The following is a 25,136-nucleotide window of genomic DNA, read 5'->3' as shown; positions in this document are numbered from 1 at the left end:
GACAGCCTCATGCACTGAAACAGGCTGGACGTGTATTTTTAGTAAAACTGTATTTTCAGCTCAGGATTTGAGGTTTCTGGTCATTTCCTCATCCCTCTCTGAGCCACACGCCAGGTCCTTTCTGCTGTTTATTGCAGATGTTGAGGGTTAAAATAATCTGGGAGTCAAGTGCTCAGCTTTTGGGGGGGAGAAGGAAGTGAGCAGCTGGATGAGCTCTTGCTGCTCATTAGCACCAGGCACCCAAGCTTATGGCAAAACTTCCACGGAGCTCCAGTTTATATATATCATTATAGAAATAATGACTTGGAAAAGGCACACGGAGAATTTAAGGCCATTCCACGTTATTGCTCAGCTCAGCTGAAAGAAGTGAGGAATCACTTTGTTGTCCTGGCCTGGAGGTGAGCACAACAGGGCTGTCTGCCCATCCATCTGCCCACCCAGGGCTGCTGCTGGCTTGTCCCAGGCCCCAGGAGCAGCAGAGGGGCCGAGAGGTGAGATGGGGTGAGCCAGGGGGTTTTGCCACTTCAGCAAATATTCCTTGATGTGTCTCCTCGCCTCTGCCTGCAGGCAAGGATTGGAGCCAGGAACGCTGTCAGTCGTGTTTGTCCTGCCAGCAGCAGCAGCTCACCTTGGAGGTGTCAGCCCTGCAACGGTGCTTTACCTGCAGTGCATCTCTGCAGCCTCCGTGGCTGGATGGATCCTAAAAAATGCTTCCCTGCTGTTTCCCTCCTTACATCCCAGATTTCCAAACAGTCAGTGGATGTTCAGAGCACTGAGAAGCTTCAACTCACGGATGGGGCAGGGGTCTGTGGGCTGCCAGTGCAGATGTGGTTTGGTATTTGCCTGCTCTGTGCTGGGGCAGGCTCCTGTCCCCTGGCAGGACCAGCTGAGTCCAGGGAAGATTCTCCCTGCCAGAGCAGCAGGGATACAGGGACCATGTGGCAGCAGAGCCTCACCACGTGGTGGCTGCTGGCTGCATCACCCTCACTCACTCCCAGATTTGGGGACACCCATTTTCACTGGAGGGATGGATGGATGGATGGATGGATGGATGGATGGATGGATGGAAGCAGCTGGTCAGAGGTGCCCTCCCACCTTCCACTGGAATTTCAGAGCCTGCAATAACATTTTGCAACCCAAAAGAGGGTTTTCCACCAGCGAGGGCTGTGTCTGCCCTCCAAGAGCAGCACATCCAGCTTCCTCCTCTCTTTCTCTTGCAGGGGCAGAGAATTCGACAATAAAAATGGAGCTGGCGACAGCACTAATTGCTTGGGAGACAGCATGGCTGGCTGGGGCCGTGGGGACTTCATGCCACGGGGCTTTAAACCCACAGATGGGTGCCCAGAGGGATCATTTTCCATCTCAGGAGGAGATGGGCGAGGACTCTGCGCTCAGCCGGGGAATAGAGTGCACAGGCGGCTTTCTAGAAGCAGCACAAGTTGAGCTGGTAAATTATAAAATGCCACACTTGAGGTCTGTTACATAACGTCCCTTTACAGAACCTGGGAGCTAAATATAAAGAGGGAGTTACATTTTGGGCTGGTGTAAAACGATGCTCCAGAACGGGTTTGTGTGGGAAGGAGGCTCTGCAGCGCGGTGAGGAGCGGAAAGGCTTTCAGGACCCTGGGTTTGCTCCCAGCCTCTGTTGCTTGTTTTCTCTGCAACCTCACAAAAACCATGTGCTCCCCAGGTCTCAGTTTCCCTCTCTTTAAATCAGGAACAATGAAATCTCCATTTCCTCGCAGCTGCATTGTCAAGATTAATTCATGTTTTCAAAGTGACCTGAGAATCTATAGAAACCTGAATAGTATATCATTATCCCAATCTAAACTTGGCACAGAATATCAGCAGGCCAAATTCCCCTCCCACACTGGAGGAGAAGGGGTTGTGTCAGCAACCTCAGAGAGGAAAATTCCAGCCTCTGTTCCCAACCAAAAAATCCCGAAAAGAAAAACCTTTTCAGGCTGAAACCATTTTATTTCCCTTGAGGAAATTCCCTCTTCATTAGCTCCAAGCAGAAGAATCAGCTCCCACACAAATGGGCTCATGCTGAAGTGCGGAGGGGGTTAATGGGAGTTTTGGGTGGCTCATCCTTCCTCTCTTGGTTGATAACTGGTGACACTGATGGTGACACTGGGCTCCTGCAGGACCTGCTGCCACCTCAGTGGCTCTTCAGATTGAAGGCGACAAAGCCAGGAGCATGTCCCATGGGAAATGCAAGTGGGAGTAGAGCAAAGTAGAGATGTGCAGAGCTGCTCTGTGTGCCGGGATCCAGCCTTCTTGGCAGTGATTTGGGGCTATTTTGCCTATTTTTTTTTTTTTTTTTTAATTCCACTACCAAACCCAGCATTGCCCTCAGTGTTCTGCTTTGCTTGTTTTCCATCAAAAGTTGGGAACAACCTGGCCCATCTTCCTTCTCCTTCCTCTCTGCACACAAAGTGAAGGTCACAGTGATTACCCAGAGGAGCTGGATGGGTTTCCAGGTCAGGTTTGGCCACTCTGTTTGGGGGTTCAAGGAAGCCAGGTATGGACTGAAGGACAGCTGAGGCATGGGATGCCAGGGGAAAGCCTGGCTGGGGTGAGCAGGGGATGATGCCACCCCAGCCTTGCTCCTGTAGTGATGGAGAGACACAGAGATTGGGCTGGGATCAGCCTAATCCAGCTTCTGGTCAAAGCGGGTGTGTGGCTCCTCCAGGTACAATGTGTGGTTTCTTAAAACCACCTGATCATCCAAACCTGATCCTGCACCTGTGAAAACCCATCCAAATCGCTGGAAAAAATGTTTTCTGACAGGATGGAGATTTGCAAGGGAGTTGCCAAGCAACTGGCGCAGCTCTGCTGCCTCCTGCTCTCCTCCCTCTGAGCAGTGAGCAGGCGATGGCTGCATCCCTGTATCCCTCTGCCCCGGCCAGCCCAGTGCTCCTTGGCTTTCCCAGCCTGCCCCCACCCACCTGGAAAGGTACCAGTGGGAAAGGCAGGGACCACTGGTGGCTGGTGGGACAGGATGCTCCTGGCTGGTGGGAATGACCTCCCTGCACATCCAATCCATGGCAAATCTCCTTCGGCAGCAGGGTTAGAAACAGGCTCCCTTTTCCCACTCATCCCTGTGCAGCTCCCTTTTGAACTAGTCCCAGAAATGTGGGAAAACACCCAGGAGGATTCATTATAACCCAGCTTTGCTTCATGTCACCTCTGCGTTTCCTTGGAAGCTGCTTCAGATTTACACTAAGAGAAACATGCAGCCCAAACCCTTCGGGTTTTCTTTGCTAAAGCTTTAATTTAAATGAACTCTTGAGTAACAACTATTGCAAAAATCAGCTGATGTCTCTTGTAAAGCCTTGGACTAACCTCAAGAGCCATGAGCAGCGGCAGACGGCAGACGGGAGGGGAGGCACTGATAGCTGGGATCTTGCAAAAGATCAGTTGCTGAGTGAGTGGCAATAAACAGCAAACCCAGCCAGCTTGGAGGAACGGCAAATGGACCAGACTGTTCGGAACAATCTGTTCCTGCTCCAGAGCAGGGCTGTGGTGCCGGCAGCAGCCTGGGAAAGCGGCTATTCCTGGCGTGAGCAGGTCTGCAATCCTGCTTCAGAAAAACGGTGGGGCCAAGCCAGGCTAATTACAAGGAGACATGTCCTAAATCAAACAAAAAGGCTCCGAGTGGTTTTGCTGGGCTGACTCCTCTCCAGGGAGCTTTATGCTCTGCCTCAGCCCATGGACCTGCTGGCTGCCTCATCCTCGGCTTTCTGCTCCAGCCGCCGGGCTAATCTTGGGCAGGGCCACTGCTGATCCACCCGGGTCCTCTGCCTGTGCTTGGCTGAGCATTTACTGTCTGATATTGTCACCTACTTAATCAGGCATTAACGTCACTGAGCTGGAGCAGAGCAGTTGGAGCACTCAGTTTCTTCCCTGTGCTGTGATTGCTGTTGGAAGGGAACAAGAGTGCCCAAACTTCTCCCATAAAGCCAAAACTGAGGAGACAGAAAGCTCTGGAACCATCCATGTCAATATCCCCCCACCAGGCTGGGCCTGGGGTGCGATTCCTCCGGGCAGATTTATTTCAGTCGTGTTTCTTGTGGGCTCCCCAGGAAATTTTCCTCCTGTGCTTAACCCAGAGATCAAGTGGCCTTCATTTGATTTGGAAAAGAAAAGAATGGGATGCAGATGGTGCAGAACACTCATGCAGCAGTTTAATTAATTGCCTTTAAATGATAATTCAGAACAGTTTCCCTGAGTGATCTTATATAGGCAAATCCTCAGTTGCCTTAAGCCACATGCGGAGTGTGTTCAACTAATAAGGTATCCTTAGTCCTGACCAGGAGCCTTGCACGGGACGGTAATCAGGAACGATTAATTGGAAATAGCTCTTCTAAACCAGGCTGTACCTGCTGTGCTCTCCTGTGCTGCCCAGCTCTGCCCAGAGTTGACACGGAGCCGCTGGAGTCTGTGGAGAAGGGAATTTCCTTCCCAACTCTCCCTGTGACGTGCTGCTTCCTCAGCCACAAACCACCCTCCCAGCCCCCCTCCCAGTGCTCCCCAGCTCAATCTGGCATGGAGGGTTTCCAGCACAGCATCTGGATTTGCCAGCAGACTTCCCTGGGGAGGAATGGGATGTGGGAGGTCACGGTGGGAGTTTATTAGCTTGGCTCAGCCATAGCCAAGTGCTCTGCCAGACTTTGAGAGCTGGTGCACTGCATATCCCAGCCTGGAGCAAAACCCTGCCTCCTGCTTGGGTTTGATGCTTCCAAAACTGCTGAGGGATCAGCAGAACCACTGAGAGTAACTTTGTGCACTTTTGCATAAACCACAACAAAAAATAAAGTCATAGAATCCCACAATGATTGGGGTTGGAAGGGAACTTAAAGCTCATCCCATTCCACTCCCTGCCATGGGCAGGGACACCTTCCACTATCCCAGGTTGCTCCAAGCCCTGTCCAACCTGGGACGCTTCCAAGGATGGGGCATCCACAGCTTTTCTGGGCAGCCTGTGCCAGGCTCTCAGCACCCCATGCTGGCACAGAGAACCCTGTTCCAGGTCAGACACGGCCTCGTGTGACAGCAGCTTCTGCAATGGCTCTGTCCTTCAGTCCCCTGTTCTTGTGCTTTAGCTAAAATCATCCTGCAGTGTCTGTGTGCTTGTTACGTGCCAGGTTTGACCTCAGGCCAGTGAAATTTTTGGAGGTCTCTTCTTTCTGTGCTTTCAGCACATCCTCGACTATTTTCCTCCTGCATTCACCCCCTGTGGCAGCAGCCTTTGAGCAGTAATTCAGCACAGTGTACCTCCTGCAGCCAAAGGTGGCTGGGAGTTAGCACAGATGGGTGAAATCCATGTTATTTGGCTCTGCTGGAGCGGCAGAGCCTGCTGTGGGCGAGTTTTACTTTCCTAAAGTCAGTCAAAGCTTGGGGAGCTTGCTCCTATTGCGACGCTTGAAATAATACCCAGTAAAGCCACGGAGGAGACAGTGCACTGCTGGAAATCACATTTCACTTGGTGTCAGCAATTCAGAAGAAAACCATCTGCAGGAAATTACGATGACAATTTCCTCTTGGAGTGTGGAGAAATTACAGCTGTAATCGAGGAGGCAGCCAACACCCTCCTCTCCCCTTACCTCTCCCAATTAGCCTTAAAACTTTTAAGTCATTTGCCTGTACAGAGATGTCTCTACCCCATCCAGGAGGGACAGGCTGGAAGAAGTGACATCGTGCAGGGAAAGAACAGCTCAGCATTTGAGGAGTAGACGGTGTGTATTAGAAATGAAACATGTAAGAAACACAGAGCAAAACTCAGGCCAGTTGCAAAAAGCTGCAGCTCTCCAACTCTCAATGTGTTCATGACGGTTTTGGGCCAAAACTGGTCTTGCCTGTTGAAGGCTGATTCATGCACATGTGAAGATAACATTCATCAGAGGAAAGAAATAAAAACCTGGCTAGAAAATGTGCTCATGGGACACCGTTCACAAGCCAGGTCTTGGTAAGGTGACACCATGAGGCCAAGGGATCCCTGCAGGTCCACAGGACAACATTTACACAGGCAGATGGTGATAGGACGAGGGGGAATGGTATTAAACTAAAAGAGAGATTAGATTGGATATTAAGGAGAAATTCTTTACTCAGAGGGTTTTGAAGCACTGGCACAGGTTGCCCGGAGAAGCCTGAAGGCTGCCTCATCACTGGAAGTGTCCAAGGCCAGGTTGGATGGGGCTTGGAGCAACCTGGAATAGTGGAAGGTGTCCCTGCCCATGGCAGGAGGTGGGACTCAATGAGCTTTAAGATTCCTTTCCACCAAAGCCATTCTGGTTCTATGATTTCAGCAAATGGATGTAGCGTGTGTCAGAATTCAGAACCTTTTCTGTGAGGTTTTAGCCATCAATTTGTTGCCTGAGAAGATCTTTCCCCACCACCAGCTGCCTTAGCAGTTGTCAGCATCTTCCTGCTCGTCCCAGCACTGCTGCTGGAGCTGCCGGGAATTTGATTATGATTTAATCCAGGCTTTTAGAGGAGGGAAAAAAGAAAGTTTTGACAGTTCCATATATAGCCCTCTGACTCACCGATTTCATGTGTCAAACACTAAAGACGGGTTAAGTAGAATTAAGTTCTGGATTTATTATAAATAGGCATTAAGTAACATGAATGTATTACATTTGCATGAAAATATGGGCCCAATTCTCCAGTTTACCCCAGAGATTTTGTTTGACGTCGATGGGACGCTCCCAGGTGGGAGCTCAGCTCAGAGCCAGCCCAGCTCTGACCATCCCTTGCAGTCCCCATGAACTGGACCTGGTGAAACAGGAAAATCATTGCTGGAATCAGGAAAAGTTTACACGGCTTGCACAGATCAGAATTCATCCCTTAAAATAGTACAATGAGTTTTAATTAGCCCCCAGATCTGCTGCTGAAGGAATAATTTCTCCATGTCAATCAGTGCTGAATGTACTTGTTAAATCAGGGAAGATGGGTTAAGTTGAAAATTGCACAGAAAGTCACTTTTCTTCTGTTTCTCCCAGAGGCTGGAGACTTTTTGGATTCAGATGTTATGAACAATCTCCTCCTGCTCCCAATACTGCTCTGCTCAAAAGTCCACCCAGACAATGAAGTCACCCTCCCTGAGAGCAAGTGTGACAGTCAGGCATTGTTTGGGTGAAAAGAATCCTCTTTAGTCAAATCAGTGCTTCTGCAATGAGGGAGACAGACACAGACTCTACCAAATCAGAGCCCTTCTGAACAGTTTAATTTACTGACTTGTTCATTGCTAAACAATTGAGAATTGGTCCATGGAGAAGAGCCCAAAAAGGACAGACAGCATGGGCTGTATTTTGAGGCTGGACTAGTCCAAGCCAAGGGAAAACAAGATTTTGAGTGGCGTTGTTTCTGTAAAAGTAATGCTTATCCCTACACCTCTACCTTTTTTGGGAACTGGAGGTTTGGCCCTGTTTCTGCTGAGGGTGAGGAGCACGGATGTGTACTATAACACAGCCAGGGCCCCCAGGGCTGAGTGACAACCTCACCCTTGGAGAGGTTGTTGTTATTATCCCACAGAGCTGTTGATCATGCAGGAACAGCATGGAAAGCTCTGGGAGCTTTCCCCGGCCCTGGTGGGATCCTCAGGCTCCGGTGCCTTCCCAGTGTGGCTCTGCCCTCGGCTGTGATTTTTCTTATCAAACACCACATTCTGCTTTCTGCCATGAATATTATTTCCAATTAAATGCCTCCTCAGAGCCTGCCTGGCTGGGAATTAGCCTGGAACTTGGTGGCTGGGCTGTTAGCTCATCAAAGTCTCTGGGATAAGGGGGAGGTGCTGATGCTCTGGTCAGGGATTTTGCTCGTGGCTTTGAACTCGCCGCAGCCCTGCAAACTGGGACAGGCTGCCCTTTGCTCACCTTCAGCACTGCTCTGTTCCCCTTCATCCCACAGCTGAGTAAGCAACTCCAGGGCTACAAAACACAGGCCCCATGCTCCTGCCCTCCAGGGATCTCAGCGTTCAGAGTCCCCAGGAGGGAGCTGGCCACGCGCTCCGGCTTACAGGGAAAGGATTATCATGGCTCTTATGACTCAGTCCACAGCTCCCATGTGCTTCCCTGCATGGAAAGGAGAGAAGCGGGCAAGAAGCCTCAATCTGTCCCCTAATCAGCCACCTAGCCAGTCCCTGTCCCCAGCATCCTTCCCCAGTTTGGCACACCAGTTGTTGCTGCTCTGGATGCCAACAGCGGTGGCAGTGATGTGGTGATGGTCTCTTCATGAGTAAAACAGATAAAAACCAGGTTGGAAGCCCGAAAAGCTGGATGTGGAGCTGGGAAAAAGATGGGGAGGGAGCAGCAGCCGTGATCCAGAAGCGCTGCTGGGGATGGTGAACCCCTGGCTGCTCCTGTTGGAGCAAAAGGCTTCCAATGCCAGGTTATGGGTCAATTCCAAATGAGGGTTTCTCTTTGCTGGGGACACGCAGCCAGGGAAGTGTTGGAGCATGTGCTTCAGGGCTGGTTTGGGGGCATGAAAACCTCTTTGGTCCATGTAGTGTGGGGTCCCAGCAACTCCTTGCTTGATCCATCTTGGTGATCCATGGAGCACCATCCACACTCCTTTGCAGTGACGCTGCCATGGCAACCAGACCCGCGATTGCTCCACAGAACCTGGGGTGGGGCAGGGCAGGGTGGGACTGGGCCCAGTTCCCTTCTAGGTTCTCCCCTCTCCTGAGCTTCCTGCTGGAAATAGAGGCGGATGTTTGGGAATACCCGACTGCCACCGTGGTTCTGTCTCCTGGCTGGAGAGGAACTGCAGTGCCCTGTGTGGGGCCGAGCAGTGTCAGGGGACACAGGCAGACCCAAGGGGCTGCAGTGTGGCTGCTGGGGACCAGTTCTGGGGGTAAGGGATGCAGGGTCCACTCTAGTGCCCACCTGGCATCAGTGGGACAGGGGGGCTGAATCCAGGTGTTCTGCAGGGATTCTGCCCGCTGGCACAGGGTGGGGGGGACTGGCCTTGCTGGAATTTCTATGGAAACCCAGGTACTGAACAGGGATGGAATAGCTCAAACCATCTGTTCTTCCCCTACTTATAAAACTCGACAATTTCACGATGACATCACCAGAAATGCTCTCCTTTTATTCCTCTTGCAGCCATCTGTGATGGTTTCCTCATGTGCCAAACACGCTAGCGGGTGCTGAGGGATGGGCAGGAGGACACAACCGCCCCATTACTCCTGTTTCATTTCTTCCCTTGGAAAGCGACCCTGTACCTGCAGAGTTTCACTTGTTCCCTTCCCGAGGTGTCTGCAGAGCAACCGTCAGAGTTAGACGGGAAAAATGAAGGTAAAAAAGAAGGACAAACTGAAGCTGAACTTCACAGGGACTGTGGAGGATCTACTGTGGGGATCTTACCCATGGAAATACACTTCCAGCAGTGGGAGCCAGGCTTGCTTCTGCCAGCAAGGTGCTGGGTAGCAGTGGGGCTGCTTCTGCAGCCCTCCTGTGCCAGGAATGAGGCCCTGGACTGAGATTTGGGTGTTGGGAGAGGCAGAATTGGGGAATTTGAATCATCTGAGGACACGGGTAGTGGTGGGTCTAAGTGCCTTCAGTGCTTACCTGCTGGGCAGTTTGTCAGCTAGAAGTCACCTTCTGATGGTCAGGGACAGGAGCACTCCTGCTCCAATCCTGGGCAGCCCGTTGGGTTCATCCATGTCCCCAGCACGAGCGGCTCTGGTTCTGACTCACATGGTCCTCGCTGTTGTGCTGGGTGATAAAAGAGGTGACCACCTGCCATCACCTGCCCTCCTCACTGGTGGAGGTCTCTCCCTGTCCTGGAATTGAGGTGCTGGCTCCAGCTCAGCCAGCACTGCGTGTTTGGCGTGGTGATGGATATCTCAGGTGCCAAAGAAGAGCTGGAGCTAGTGATGCTGCTCACCCGCTGCCACTGCCAGCTGCATTTGCTCAAGTGACCAAACCCTCCCTTGTCTGTGGCAGAGAGAAGCGTCGGCGGAGGTTTCGGAGCTCCCTGCTAAAGAGAAGGATAAAAGGGCTAAAGTGGAGATCAGGCAGCTGCAGACCCATTTTCATCATGTGGCGTACAAGAGGAAGTTCTACGATGCCGATATCTGGCGGCAGATGCAGGCTCAGGAGTGAGTACAGCTCTGCTTGGCCGCCTGGAGCTTGGGAAGTTCCTCCATGCCGAGATCACAGACCTGTAGAATCCCACAGGCACGGACACCTTCCACTATCCCAGGGTGCTCCAAGCCCTGTCCAGCCTGGTCCTGGACACTTCCAGGGGTGGGGCAGCCACGGCTTCTCTGGGCACCATGTGCCAGGGCCTCACCACTCTCCGAGGAAAGAATTTCTTAACATCTGGTCTAAATCTCTCCTCTTTTAGTTTAAAACCATTCCCTCTTGTTCTATCATCATCTGCCCATGTAAAAAGTTGCTCCCTCTTTTTTATAAAGAGTTCTGGGGACCACAGTGCAGAGATGGGGAGGGGCAAGGACCTGCCCTGGCAGATGGGATGTGCTAAATGTCATTTGTTGTTCCATTTTTACAGAAAAGCAATAGAAAATCTGCAGCAAGAGCACAGACATGTGACAGTAATGCTGAGCCAGATCTATTCCCCGAGTAATGTGATACTGCAAAACAGAAACCGTATGAAGGTCCAAAGCCTTTTGCAGACCAGAATGCAGAATGATGCCTTGATCAAAGAAAGAAAAGCCCTGTTAGCTGACCTGGTCAAGCAGGTGAGAGCATCTGGACTGTTCCCTGCCTGAGCACAGCAGGGCAGACTCACAGAGTGAGACCTGTGGCTGAAACCCCTCAATGTAAAACGCATTTAGTTCAGGCCTTGGAATATTCCTCCTGGCAAGTGACACATGACCATGACAAATGGGTAGAACCAGGCTCCCATTCAGTCAGCAGCACTGACTGGAAAAATGAGATTGGACTCTCAACCTTGTCCCACTGGTCCCTGCACCCCTGTGGGATGGCACACAGCAGCATGGGGCCACAAACATCCCTCTCCTTCTCCCTTCACTTTTTTTATTCTTTTGAAAAAGAGGTAAAGCTGGAACAGTGCTGCCTGAGATGTGGCAAATAGAGGAGGAGCAGCAGCGTCTGAGGGATGTCCCATCCCTTCTCCTGAGGACATCCTGATTGATTGGATTTGGGCAGCAGTGGGGTGGGAGGCCAAGGGAAATGTGGGGCTATGGAAGTGACAGGTCCCTTCAGCCTTGTTCTCAGAGCCAGCTGCCCATGCTGGAAGCCAGGGAACATGCTTGGATAGTTTGCTGTTGCCGGAGGTGCTGCAGAGCTTTCCCAACAGGGTTAGCTTCCCGTCAGGGATGATAACTCTGGCTTGCCTGAGTCATCCCTCCCCCACCTGCCCCCCGCTTTGCTGTTCTCCAACTGCTTCATTCTTCCATGGATTTATTTCCTCTGGCAACTCCCCACTTCTGGCAGAAGTTTTCCTCCACTCATTCCGAGGAAGGACTGCACAGATCCCTGCCTGGCCAGCCCCATACCCCTACGAAAGCCCCATCCTCACTGCCTCTTCCACTCCACAGAGTGCTGCTGTGCCGTGTTCAACACCTGCTGGAGTTCCCTCCAAAAGCAGCTGCACTTCTTCATGACACACAAACAAACCCATTCCCAGTTACAGTTCATGTTTCTGCATGTGCAGGATGGGATCCTTTGGGATAAAAGCTGCTCCTCGAACTGCGAGCTCATTAATGGCATGGTTGCTGTAGTGCAGGTCAACAGAGGGGATTTTCTTTGGCTCCGTGTCCTGACAAGAGGCCAGAATGTAGGGGTGGAGGTTATACTTCCTGGGCTTTTTCCCTGTGTGTGTGCAGGTTCTAGAGCTGGAAAAAAAGATTGTGAAGCAAAGAGACACGACCTGGAGGGTGTTGGAAGCAAAGAGTCACAAACACCTGCAGAAGAAGATCGAGTTACTGGAGATGCATCTAAGTCACGTAAGGAAACATTTTGGAGACTTTTGGAGAACATGTGTGGGGTCACACAGGAGCCTGAGACCTTTTCGGTCAGGACAAAGCACAGTGGTGCAAATGTATTTGGTTGACACAAGCTGCATAAAGCACCTGGCTTGTTCCCCTGGCCTGATCATTCCCAGAATATCTCAAAGGCTCCTTCAGGCTTGGTGACCCAAATGCAGCACTTGTGCTGTGCCAAGAGGCCTGAAGGTCTGCACCTGTTTTGTGATCAAACTGGGCTGCCTGGAGCCACCTTGCCTTGGACAAAGCCAGCTCCATGTCCCTGTTGTGATCGACCTGGTCTTCTGCTGTCTTTCCTCACTTGGGGAGGAGGATAGTGCAGGGCCAGCTTCAAATCTCTTGGGCTGTGTTTGACCCTGCCCTGGTCAAGGTCTTTAAGCAGCAACCTGAACCCCCCAGTCCCCCAGCAGTTCCCAACTCTTTGCTTTGCTCTCCCAGATCACTGTCCGGTACAACACCATCATGACCCGAAACAACAGGCTCCGAGAAGAGACTGTAAGCCTGCAAATCCAGAAAGCCATTTATGACAACTGCTACTTGAAGCTGGAAAAAAGGCTGGTTAAGCAGAATAAATTGTTGAACGCTGCTATCGAGCAAGCCACGGAAGACTACGAGCAGTGGTAGGTGGCCTTGTCACCCTCTGAGTGAAACTTGGGGCTGATGGGTGATGCCAGCGATGAGTATTGGCATAGAGACACTTCTCTTCAGAGACAGGATTCACTGCTCTCATCTGGATCTGGGTGCCAAATTGGGTGCCTGGTCAGTGTGGGGAGACTGGTACCTCCAGGGTGTTTTATTCCACCTATCCCAGGTGTTTCTTTGGATGGGGTGAATTGCCCTGTGGAAGAGTCTCTTTCCTCTGAGTCCCACCCGAGCTGGGTACTATGCCTGAGTACAAAACCCCGCCAAAATCTGTGCTGGTTTGCTGCTGGCCTTGGACTAACTCCACCTCATCCAGATGAGAGCTGGAAACAGGCACAGCACCACAGGGGCTTTGCCAGGTCACGGGAGTGGCCAGGAACACAGAGCCTTCTACATACACACGGAGTGAGTGCTGCTCTCCGCTTGCAGGATGGAGGATCTGGGGCGGATCTCGGACATTCGGGATATACGCTGCAGAGAAACTATCCAGTACAACATCAAGTTGCTGGAGAGGAAGTGTGCCCTTCAGCAGGAGACCAGACTGAAGAACTTCTTCCTCGCCAAATGTACAGATCTCTCGAACTTGAAGGAGCAGGCCAAACAGAGAGAAGGTATCAGAGGAGAATGTGTGTGGCTGGGACCACAAGCCCAAAGTCCACAGAGTTGATGGAGGGGCTGCTTGTGGTGGTTTATGGCACTGCATCCCAAACCCAGTGCAGGACCCCTGCCCTGCCCACAGCCTCCCCCACCCAAGCTTCACCCTACAAGCCAAAAGGCTGGACAGTGATAACCGAGTGAGACTGAGTGTCCTGGGGTGCCCTTGGGACAGGGAGCTGCTCCTGGGTGCAGCCATGGCTCCTTTAATCATAGAACCACAGAATGGTTTGGGTTGCAAAGGACCTTAAAGCTCATCCAGTCCCACCCCTGCCATGGGCAGGGACACCTTCCATTATTCCAGGTTGCTTCAAGCCCCATCCAGCCTGGCCTGGGACACTTCCAGGGATGGGGCAGCCACAGCTTCTCTGGGCAACCTGTGCCAGGGCCTCCCCACCCTCACAGAGAACAAATTTCTTCCTAACATCTAATCTAACCTAATCTAATCATTCCATCCTCCTGGTAGGGGATCCCTTGGTGTTAGCTCCATTCCCATGACATGCCTGCTTAGTTTCCTGGTGAAAGAGGCACCCTCTGCCCCTCCAGCCCTGCTCCCTCCTGCCCCAGCACTGCACCGAACCCCACAGCACTGCAGGGAAGGCTCTGCAAAGGGCAACCATGGCTCTCCGTCTCTTTCTCAGCCCTTGAGGCAGCTGAGAGGGCCAAGCGGAGCCAAATGGAGAGCTATGAGGTGGCCTACAATCGTCTGTTGGAGCTGTCGGACGGAAACATTGACGATTTCTTGGAGGACTTCCTTGAAAAGGACAGGAAATTTTTCATCCTCTTTGGCTATGCCATTAGGCTGAACGTCAGGAATGAGGGTCTCAAGCAGAGGATCCAGGAGATCCAGGTCTGTTCCAGGCTTTTCACATCTCCCCTTTCCAGGTAGTGCTTTTGGGTTGGGGTGCGTTTTTCCTCTCCCGAGTGTCTGGCATCACTGCCCACACCAGAGCCTGACTCCAGCCACAAAGGTGGGATTAGAAGGATGCAAAGGAGTAGCCAAAACTAGAACTCCACTGTGCTCTCAGAGCCAAACGTGTCTCAATGCTGCCACCGTGTACCCAGCAAAAATACTGCAGTGTCCCGGAGAGCCAGGAGCCTCGAACCGTGTGGGGCTGCCTGGAGTGGGAAGTGGGGTTATCCATCCCCTGCCCTCCTGGCCTGGAGATGTCCCTGCTCCCAGGGGTGCCCCCAGCCTCCCTCTGGCACACCAGGTAGGCATTCGGTGCTTGTGTTCCCACAGGATGACATGATGGCCATCACAATGGAGCAGGAACAAGCAGAGACAACCCGGACTCATGTCCTGCAGGAGCTGGAGGTAAGGTGGCCATGAATTCGCTCTGGAAGAGCAGTATATCCCTGTCCGTCTCAGCACTCATCCCAGGGGGTCTGGTCCTGCAAACACTGCTCTGGCCAGTGGCTGGAGAGGTGTGGGCAGAAAAGGGCCCTGCAAAGGTTTGGGCAGCTCCCAGGGCATGGTGAGAGGGTGACTGCAGGGCTCCTGCCAGCCCTGGCCCAGCATGGGGAGCTTGGGATATTCAAGAACAGTCTGGACACAGTCCTGTGCCCTGTGCTCTGAGATGACCCTGTTTGAGCAGAGGTTGGACCAGATGACCCACTGTGGTCCCTTCCAACCTGACCCATCCTGGGATCCTGTGATTCTGTCTCCAGACTGAAACTGGGCAGCTCTGGGCTGGTGGGATCAGTGAGGGGCTGGTGTGACACCTGGCAAAACCTTTGCTGATAGGCAAAAATAACAGAGACCACCGAGGAAGCCAACAAGTACGAAAACAAATGCAAGGAGAGCAGCAAACTCCTGGGACAGATCCAATCCCGCATGGAGACCCTCTTGAAGGACATGGACTGCGACACTACAAAGATAGTGAAGCCTCTCGGGGAGAGCTTGGTGCCAGTTTTTGGTAGGTCAGGGCTGCCCATCTTCCCGTGCCACATGCTCTGGGCTGTGTCCCTCCACCACCCACTTGCACTGTGTTTTAATTGAGCTTTTATCTTCCCCTGCCCCATCAGCCATGGCTGTCCACAAGGTGAATTTTCAAAGCCAACTTCCCAGTGAATTTGGGAGCTAAGTTGGATGTATAAACATCCCAGCAGAGCCCCAAACCCTCATCTTTGCTCTGGGTGTTGAAGCGAGGTGGGGGTCAACATCTTCTCCCAGGCAACCAGCAAGAGGACAAGGGGAATTGCACTAGGGGAGGTTCAGGTTGGATATTAGGAAACATTTCTTCACTGAAATAGTGGTCAAGTATTGGAACGGGCTCCCCAGGGAAGTGGTGGAGTCACCATCCTTGAAGTGTTCCAAAAATAAAGTGGATGTGCACTTGGTGCTATGCTTTAACAGGCAGGGGATGTTCAGTATGAGGTTGGACTTGGTGATTCTGGAAGTCTTTTCCAACCTTAATGGCTCTGTGATTCTGTGATTCCATGACCCAGCCTTGACCCTCTGACTCTAGGGAGTGAGTGGACCCCCTGCTCTGCAAACAGCCAGGGGTGGGTTTGGGCAGGGTCCTGGTGCAGGGACACTGTGGGACATTGCTCCTTCCTGCCCAGGTCCCGTGGAGAACAAGATCAAGGAGTTCCTGCTGAGGGAGTCCCTGCTGCGCTACACGTCCATCGATCGCGAGCAGCGCTCCCAGTCCTTCATCAGCCCCCTCCAGAGAGCCTCTGACCTCCTCTGGGTCATGAACCGGGCCAAGCTGTGCCCGCCCCCCCCTGACCTGGAGACCACTGACCCCAAAATCGGTGAGCAGAGAGGTGGGGGAGAGGGGCCGTGGCCACGCAGCAGCAATTCCCCTGTGGCTGCCTGGCCAACCCCTGCTGCCACATGTCCTTCCCAGTCCATCCCCTCCAGCCTGCCCTGCCCCACCGGGTGTATGGGTCCTGTAAGCCACATATTATGGGATGGCCACTCTCTTGAGCAGTGGAAGAGCCGCTGGGCCGGGCTCAGCTGCGTCAGCTCATCATCCGGAGGCATGAGGAGGAGCTGGCCAAACCCCCCAGCTCAGGCAAGAGGAGGAGGAGACTCACATCCAGGAGCTCAACAGGGACAAATTAAAGAAGCAGTTCATTCTTGAGCTTCTGTGTCCTGCACATCATTCCATCTTCCTTCTCTGGAAGGAGCCCAACACCTTCCACAGGCTTCAGAACCTCACCAGGTGATATTTTGGCATGGCTTCACCCACTGCTGACAGCACCTGCAGCCAGGGTGGGATCAGCTGCTCTACCACAAGGTGACATTCCTGTCACACAGCCCAACGCCCTCCCCACAGCCAGAGGTGGGGACCACGGTCCCAATCCTGCACCCTGCCTGAGGGCAGGGCCTGGCAGGTGGGATGCAGGTGGTGCTCACAGGGTGTTCCCTGCTAAGCTGGCAGAAGCTGACAACTCTCTGTTGCCTAAAGTAAATCTGAGCTCAGTGCTGGCCCTGGGCTGTGGGACCAGGTGGGATGGGCACAGCCCAGTGTGGAACAGGCTGGTTTGGGGCTGGGAGTGGGAGGCAGCGAGGCAGAGGGACATGAGGACACACGAGGGTGATGTGCAGTAGGTCTGGGATGCCAGGACCAGGAGGGCCTTGAAGGGTCCGAGGGCTCCCACAAGGCACAGACACACCACACAAGCCCAAGCACTGCTCACACCAGCAGCTGGATTTCCTCTTGCCAAAAGGCAGTTTAATGTGGATGCCATTCCCGTGCCAAATTCCCAGGCACATGCCTCTCCGGGGGAAGAGGAAAGGGAACCCCCGTGTGACCTAGGGAGAGGTGATCTTGCAGTGCCAGCCCCAGCCCTGAGCCTGGGCTAGTCCTTCTCTTCACCGTGAGTAATGACGTGGACCAGGTTCTTGTAATCCAGGTTGCCAGACACGTCTGGAGGGAAGGCAGCGAACATCTGATCGATCTGCCAGGGAAGAGCCAGGGTGAAAAGTGGCATGTGTGACCAGTGCTGGGAGGAGCAATGGGGCTGTTGGGATGGAGGGAAGCTGGCAGAGGGTGGGAAGGAGCTCATACCTCTTCCTGGGAAAACCTCTCCCCCTGCGTCATCAGCATTTCTTTGATGCTGCAAACAAGAGAGTGCGGCGAGCACTGGGGATGTCCTTATGGGGACACCCCCCTGACTCCCTGCCCCAGGCATCCCTGAACTCACTAGGCAGATTTCAGGCCTTTCCCCTCTGGATCAAACACCTTGAATGCGTTCAGGATTGTCTCCTCCGGGTCGGCACCTGTGGGTGACAAAGCCATGGCTGTTGGAGATGAAGTAGGAAGCCAGCTGCAGCCTCCTGCTTCTCCCAGCCTCGGGGGCAAAATGGGGGGCAGACTGGAAAGTGGGGTCCCTGCAGGAATGCTGGCCCTGCAGCTGGAGCCTTGGGTGAAGTTGGTGGCATGTAGAGGAGCAGCCATAGGGTCATGGTGCGAGCACAGAGCAGGCAGTGTCGCCACCACTCCGGCATCCGGCATTTATCTAATCTTTGGAGCGTATTTATAGAGCTCCAGGCACAGCCCTTGGGGCCCTGCAGCCTCTTGGAGATCTGCATTCCTTGGGTTAAGTATGTGATTCAGGGTGCAGCGGGGTGGGATGATGGGTCAAAGCCTGGCTGTAGCCAGGGGGCCACTGGTGGCACCGCTGGTGTCAGCAGGCTCAGAGGTGCTGCAAGAACTCGTGTCCCTGCTTCCTATGGGACAGCAGCAGCACAGCCCTTTGGGGTTTATAAATGGCTGGGGAAACTGAGGCACGGAGACCATCACCCCCCCCACAACAATTTGGGGAGACATGGGATGAGATCCGGATCCCTGGACGTAGGGATGGTTGGTATTGCAGGGGTTTTGGGGCACAGGGATGCCACTGACCGCCACTGACCACTCCCCAGCTCCCCAGGTGCCCTCTCACCCTTGAGCTTCTCCCCAAACATGGTGAGGAACACGGTGAAGTTGATTGGGCCGGGTGCCTCCTTTATCATCTCATCGATCTCCTCGTTTTTCACATTCAGGCGCCCTGGGGAGAGCAGCTTTGGGTCAACCACGGGTCCATGTCCGGCTCTTTGTTCTGGGGGCTAAACACACACACTGCAGAACCCTTCCCTGGGCGTTTTTCCCCCACTGGAGGGAAGTGGCACATCCTTAGGGAGCCACGTCTGACAAGGAATGGAGGTAGCAGGAGTGAGGTAAGAGAATCATCTCCAGCTCTGGCTTCTCAGGCTCCAGGATCACAGAAAAGAAGGATGCAAAGGACTGAGCTGTGCTGCATCCCTCCCTCACCACCCCATGGATCAGCCTGCTTTAGCCCTCCTTGGAAGGTGTTTTGGGTCAAGATCACCAGCACTGGGGTACTCCCTGTCCCCCAGCACCAGAAGCAAATGGGACTGAATGCCTACATCCTTTTTCCTGAGGGTGGGTTGTCCTTGGATCTCCCGGGCCCCGTTGCTGATTCATGCTGACCTCTGATGGCAGAGCCAAGCTCGCAGTGTCACAGCCTCCCACAAATCCCCTAAATCCCCTTAATGCCCACACTCCCTGGGATGCCATGGGATGGGCACAGCCAGGTGCTTCTAAGCACGGAAAAGGCAGGGATTGATTGGCTGTGCAATCCAGGAGCTGGCTCCAGTGCCAAGGGGATAAACCAGCGCTGCTGTGGGAGCTGCTCTGGGTCACCCATGAGGGATCTCCCAGGCTAACGGGCTCAGGTTTGTGTCAGGAGGTTTTTCTTGGATCCAGTTAATGACAGGGGTTGGTTAAATGGGGGCCCCCCCTTGTTTCTCAATTAACAAGTCTAATGTTGGCAAAGTTGTTGGGGAGGGGAGGCTGCTAAAGCTGGGCTCACCGAGGGCAGCAAAGGTGTCCCTCAGATCCGCCTTGTCGATGAAGCCATCCCGGTTCTGATCCATGATGGTGAACGCCTGGAAGCACAGGAGGAGGGCAGGGAGCACAGGGAGAGGGAGAATTATCAGCCTTTGCAAAGGCTTTAGTGCCTTTGCCCTTCTCCCCTCAGCTTGGGTGGGACAAGGGCATTTTGGGCCCTCCCAGGATGGGCTCTGGGGGCCTTGCCCACCCTAATCCCACACAGTCCTGCACCCCGGGGTGATGGCAACCCAAACCCCAGTGCTGTACAAAGCCTTTCTTTGGCCAAAGCCCTCTCACCCAGGAATGAGACCAGGGAGAGAGGCCAGCCTGAGCCATCAGCTCCTCCAACTGGGGCCAGTTATCCCTGGAACTGGAATCTGCACAGGACCACGTGCCTGCCGTGCAGGGGGTAAGAGCTCCTGGCACGGCAGGTGGGAGTGAGCTGGGAGACGTGCTCCAGCTCCCCTGGGTGCTGCCGGCTCCTCTGCGGGATGCGGGCTCCTCGGAAGCTTGGAGGCGATGCCGGATTTAACGGTGTCACTGAGTTGTTATTCTCACTTTTAAAATAAAACGACCCAAAACCAGGCATGCTGCCTCCTGGTGTGAACCAGCTGTCACTTGAGAGCACCGAGGAAGGAGCTGAAGGTCACATCGCATCAAGGACCCTCAGTCCTTCCCACCAAACCCACCTACCTCTTTGAATTCCTGGATCTGGGCCTGCTCGAACATGGAGAAGACGTTGGAATTAGCGCCTTCAATCCTCTTCTTGGCTTTCTTGGGTGCCTGCAGGGGTCCAAGTATGTGCTATTAACTCACTGGCTTTTTATGGGGTGAAATAAAAGCATGAAAGTGCCCTATTCTTAGTCTTGACTCCTTCATGGTAACTCTGGGCTGGGGCTTTCTTTCCTGGGGGCTTGGTGGTTCCCCCCTGCAGCTCTGGGATACTGAGGGGCATTAAGACTCCTGCTTAAATTACAGCTCCTGGTGAATTTAGCCAAATAGGTCCAAGGAAAGATGAGGAGTGAAATCACTTCTCCCACAGGCAGGTTAAAGGGTCAGCACCAGGGTGATATCTCCCCACTGGAACCCTGGTTTTGGGAGCACTGCTGAGGGTGCGCATGAGGGCTGTGGTCAGTCGGTGTTTCTTTACCCTGCTGTGCAGATATTAAAATGTGGCTTAATTAAAAATCCCCCTCCTCCTGCACTGAGGCTTGAAACAACCAGAAATGGGTCAATGTGCATTTTAAAGAGGTCTGCAGAACCCTTCACTGTCCCACCCTGCCCATCATCCCTCATCCCAGTGCCCACTCCTGCAGCCGTTTCCTCTCATGGGGGTCTGTCAGGAGGAGGATTTTGGGGGGACAAAATGTCCCTTCCTCTCGCTGCATGAAGGAAGGGAAAGGAGAAAAATGGCATTTGGACCCCAAAACCATCTGCCCTCATTTGAAAGCTCTGCTAGCATGAGAGACCTGTCTCTGTTCCCTGTGAGATGCTGCTGATCCAGCCAGATGCTCCCCAGTTTGCTCACTCCCTTTCCAGGGCAGACAGGACCCTTGGCCATCAGTTCCCTGTTGCGTCCATCGCTCCCTGCCCCTTCAAGCTACTGTGGTGAAAAATCTAATGGATTTTATCTCTTCCTGCTGGAGCTTTGGGCTCTCGGTACTCACCATGGCTTCGCTCAGCCACCGATGTCGCTGTGAGGGGTGTTCCGGAGGCACTCCCTCTCTCCCCCCGGCTGGAACAATAAATACACCCCCCTCGGGGTTAAAAATAGCCCCATGCCCACTTTTGGCTGTAATGGGTAATTTGGCCACCCCCAACCCTGTTGTCTCTGCCTTTCTCTGCCCCTCTCTCTCTAATCTGGAATAGCAGCTTGTTGTTGTCACCGGCTGACGTGACATGTGAGCCCGGGAGGGTTTCAAGGTTAACGAAGTGCTGGGTGGCCCCCAGCTCCCACACTGGGGATGCTGACCCGGGACTGCACGGGAACAATCCCACCTGCCTTTGTCACTCGGGCTGGCGCCGGGCTTGTCCCCTCCGCTGGGACACGCAGGGAGGGGTCGGCCCCAGGGGACCGCCCCCGCTACAATCCCGCAAACCTTGGGGCATGGATGTTTTTCCTCGGTGCTTCCAGGCGTCTTTGGGAGCCATGGTGCCCCATCGCAGCGCTGGCATGGCAAAGCCGGGGGCTGCTCGGCTGCTGGAGGCAGAGGAGCCCCCCTGCACTGCGATCCCCTCCCTTGGGATGCTCCAGGAGCAGGAGCAGCTGCCTGGTCACCCTGCCTGTGGCCGAATGGGGAACATCCCGCTGCAGCCTCATCCCAGAGCGCTGCGGCGAGGCCGGAGGCGGATGCTGAGCTCCCCCAGAGCCGGGCAGCTCCTCTCTCAAGTGTCACCCCCCACCCAGGCACCTGTCACCCAGCCGAGCCAAACATTTGCTCGCCCTGGTCCCGGTGGGACACACACATTTAACTCTCCCCATGCCGGGCTCTGTTCCGGGGACACGTCCTGCAGCACCCGGGAGTGATGACACTCACACTGCCCGGACACTCTGGCTCAGCATTCCTGCAGCAAGAGCCAAGGAATCCACAGGCAGGCCGGCAGCAATCCCACAAAACCTCTTCCATATCAGCTGCCCCTGTGGAGCAGGACCGGTGGCTGCCAGGACCCGGCTACTCGGTGGTTCCCTTTTGTCTTCAGTATTTTTAGCCTGTTCATTTTATCTCCCTCCCTCTCTCCTTGCCGGGGATGAGACTGGAGGAGGATGTACGGGCATGCTGGGGTGGGAATGGTGCTGCCAGCCCAAGGATGCCCATCAGCCCCCCCTGCGGTGCCTGGCACGGCCGTGACCCGGTGGCCGTGGGGGCTGGTGGCCTCGCTGCCCGGCATTGTCCCCTCCGCACGCCGAGGAGGGTGGTGGGCGAGCGGGGAGGGCTGGGACAGGGCTGGGAACAAAAGGGATTGTGAAACCAGATCCCTGGAACTCCGGGCTCTGCCCAGACGCTGCCCTTGTTCTCCCGGAGGTCACAAATATTGTGTTTAATCCCTGGCACTCGCCGCCCGGCTGCCACGGCCGAGCCAGCGAGGATGGCATTACGGGGAGGATTTCAGCAGGCAGCAGGGAAATGCGTAGGGAAAAGTGCCCGGAGAGGAGAAAAACTCCTGATGCGGGATGACCATCTCGTCTGGATGGAGCTGCAGCTCAGGGAAGGGATTTCAGGATGTGGTTTGGGGTCTGTGTGAGCAAAAGGGCAGGAGAAAGAGCCGCGGGGGCCGGGAGCTGGGGCCCGGATCAGCCCCGGGCACAGCCAGGGATGAGAGGGATCAATCTCGGCACGGACGGTCCCTCGTTCTGCCAAGTTCAGTTGGATTCATCGGCCAGCCGAGCCCAATTACCTTAATTTGTGACATTAAGGAAAAATCCATAGGCATCAGGGAAGTGATGTGTGGTGGTTTCACAGGACTGGTTGGCCATGGAGCCACCGGCGCCGCCTGGGCGCTGCCTGTCCCCGTCCCCGGCTCCGTGTCCGTGCCGGGGCACGGCACGGGATGGGGGAAAAGGGTGCAGGAGGAAGCCCTGAAGCTGTGGAGATCTCCCAGAGTATTATTTTTTTAGGAACAACCATTTTTGCCTGCTCTGCCTGGAAGAGGCCAAACTTGGTCCTCTCCCCGGTGTTGCCCAGGTTGTGGTTGGGGTGAGATGGTGCCTGGGGGCTTTGAGGGGCCGGCGGTGCCGAGGGTGGCACGGAAATCCGGGATGGGGATGGGGTGCAGATGGCTGCCAGGGTTTCTGCTGTGATTTGTAAGACGGTGCATCTGCTCCACTGCTCACTTCTTGCTGTCAGCTGAAATCCTCTGTGCTGCACGGGCCAGATCCTGCTCTCCCGTGAGGATCCTGGTCCAGCCCGCAGATGGAAGCTCCTCTAGGCTCATCATATCCTTCTCCTACTGCGGATATTGGGGGGCTTCTTGGCCCCCAGGAAAACCTGAGTGCTTTAAATGTGTCTGTATGCACAAATCTGCCTCTGGAGCCCTGGAGTGAACAAAAGAGCTGTGGGAAGTGGCTGCAGCCTGTGAATGGATGTCAAGGAATAACACACGTATCTGTGCCACGGCAAAATCAAGCATCGTCCTTTCTTATCTGCAAAAGAGCCTGTGTTTTACATGAAAAAGCCTTTCTAATTAGCAGGCCAGCCCCTCTTGAGCTCGATAAAAAATGGAGTCAAAAGGATTTGATTAACCCCCGCTCTGTGCCAGGCGCGAGCTCCGCCTGAGCGAGATGCCCCGGCCGAGGCCTGCCCAGGGCCGATAATGGCTCCGTGTCCCGGGGATCCCGACAGCATCCCGGTACTCCCAAGCCTGAGCATCCATGGAGCTGATCTGGGGTGTCCAGCCTCAGGCACAGCCACCTCAGAGCACCAGGATGCTCCAGAGCCAGCCCCTGCTGCCGCTTGCTCCGCGCTGGTTCTTTATGAATATCCTTTGCTCCAACCAGTATTTTTTTCTGTGATCAGACACATTTGACTAAACCAATACATATGTAACACTCCGGGACGTTCCCATCCAAACCAATGTAAATTACCTCTGACCAATACATTTTCCCAGGAAATCAATGCATTTTAACACTGGATAATATTTATGAAATTGAATTTTTTTATTGAAGCTAAAGCAATTCCCTTCTGTTTTATGTATTTTTATTAAACTAATGCATTTTAAATTAAACTGTTGTATATTAACTACAATGGCTGCTGGTACTTACAGTAAAGTAATATATGTTTGCTGAAATCAATACATATTCCAAACCTGGGAAATTCCAGTTAACAAGGCTATATCAAATATAACAAATGCATGTAGCTGCTTAATTTGATGCTTATATACACTGGCTGCTGTATTTGTTTATTGGTAATGATTATTTTAAAGGGGGAGATCATATTAAAGGTAGAAAGATGGGTTCCTGTGCAGCTCGGAGCTGCAGCTGGAAGATACTGGAGGTGGTCGCCCCATCCCTGATGCTTGCATTGAGGGGAGTCGTGGGGGTGACCCATGTGCCATGGTGCTGGCTGGTGGCTGAAATTCATCTCCTCTGGTTTCTGTGCCCTCTGGCACATCCCTGCTCCTCAGTTTCCATTGTGTGAGGTTTTGCCTTGCTCACCACAGTCCCACACAACCCCTTTCTGCTGGCAGCATCCTCAGGAGCTTTTGGAGGGTTTTATCCCTCTCCCCTTGGTGTTCAGAAGGTTTCCAGGTATAACAGCTTATTCCGGACAGATTTGATGCAGCAGCTTTGCCTGATTAATCTCGGTTTTCCCTTGGACAGTTACAGCACCGTGGTTATGGCCGGGAGGATTTGCCCAGCTCAGGAGTTTGGGGAAGAGCCTCCACCTGCCAAGGAAAGCCGAGGAGCGGCTGCGCCGAGGATGGGGATGAGGACAGACAATTCCTCAGCTCTGGCCTGTCCCGGGGCTGTGCCCTGCGCTGCAAACGGGATGCGGCCCCGGGGGGAGGTGGCCGTCCTGGCCTCCTGAGCCGCAGCATTGACAGGGAAAGCCATAAATAGCAGCGTTATCCACCGCGAGCACGCGAACGGCGCCGGGGTTGAGATAATTTGGGCGAAGCAATAAAAGAGGAAAATTAATTAAAGAGCATGTGCTAATTGTAGAGGAAATGAGCGCGGAATAAGTAGCCGAGGCAGAAAGGCGGCCGGTGGAGGGGCCCGGGCACCCGGGGGGCAGCGAGGGCTGAGGCCGGGCACAGCTCAGCGCACGTCCCTTGGGCACCGCGGGGAGCCGAGGGGGGCCGTGACCTCCCCACGCTGCCTCACCCTGCACTCCTGTGCCCCCCATGTCCCTTAGCGTCCCCCCGGCGGTGTCCCCACCGTGACCGGCAGAGCCACCCCCCTGTCCCCTGGTGTCCCCCCTGTTCCCCCCTGTTCCCCCGTGTCCCCCCGTGTCCCTCTGTCCCCCCGTGTGCCCCCGTGTCCCCCCCGTCCCCCCGTGTCCCCCCCGTGTCCCCCC

At 54.0% G+C, this 25,136-nt stretch overlaps 2 protein-coding genes and 1 long non-coding RNA gene across 3 annotated transcripts; 2 read left to right on the top strand and 1 right to left on the bottom strand.

Moving 5' to 3' along the window:
* Positions 1-8,659: 8,659 nt before the first annotated feature.
* Positions 8,660-10,099, top strand: LOC121667924. The gene is made up of 3 exons (XR_006017194.1): positions 8,660-8,856; positions 9,108-9,299; positions 9,951-10,099. It is a non-coding gene; the product is annotated as an uncharacterized LOC121667924 (long non-coding RNA).
* Positions 10,100-10,441: 342 nt separating this feature from the next.
* CCDC63 (coiled-coil domain containing 63) lies at positions 10,442-16,346 on the top strand. The gene is made up of 9 exons (XM_042034688.1): positions 10,442-10,708; positions 11,819-11,938; positions 12,416-12,597; positions 13,049-13,230; positions 13,915-14,123; positions 14,517-14,591; positions 15,021-15,192; positions 15,842-16,162; positions 16,213-16,346. Exons 1-9 carry the CDS (start codon positions 10,448-10,450, stop codon positions 16,344-16,346), a joined length of 1,656 nt encoding a protein of 551 aa, XP_041890622.1. The 5' UTR covers positions 10,442-10,447.
* Positions 16,347-16,933: 587 nt separating this feature from the next.
* MYL2 (myosin light chain 2) lies at positions 16,934-20,902 on the bottom strand. Its single transcript, XM_042035115.1, is given in 8 exon segments — positions 16,934-17,185; positions 17,296-17,344; positions 17,432-17,507; positions 18,173-18,277; positions 19,103-19,178; positions 19,816-19,905; positions 20,790-20,848; positions 20,851-20,902. Coding segments are annotated over 8 exon segments (606 nt in total). The 3' UTR covers positions 16,934-17,086.
* Between the last annotated feature and the right edge of the window lie 4,234 nt (positions 20,903-25,136).

Source organism: Corvus kubaryi, unplaced genomic scaffold (assembly GCF_017639235.1).
Source record: "Corvus kubaryi isolate FWS band 111438036 unplaced genomic scaffold, C.kubaryi_AGA036_p1.0 37382, whole genome shotgun sequence".
Taxonomy (NCBI): domain Eukaryota; kingdom Metazoa; phylum Chordata; class Aves; order Passeriformes; family Corvidae; genus Corvus; species Corvus kubaryi.
The sequence above is the reverse complement of the archived record's forward strand: the minus strand, read 5'-3'. Positions and strand labels throughout refer to the sequence as shown.

Excerpts from the sequence above, each read along its gene's own strand:
- CCDC63 (XM_042034688.1), top strand. The coding sequence starts at position 10,448 with ATGGGGAGGGGCAAGGACCTGCCCTGGCAGATGGGATGTGCTAAATGT. Across the intron at positions 12,598-13,048 it reads ACGGAAGACTACGAGCAGTG|GATGGAGGATCTGGGGCGGA; the intron begins GTAGGTGGCCTT and ends CTCCGCTTGCAG. Across the intron at positions 16,163-16,212 it reads CCTGCCCTGCCCCACCGGGT|TGGAAGAGCCGCTGGGCCGG; the intron begins GTATGGGTCCTG and ends TCTCTTGAGCAG.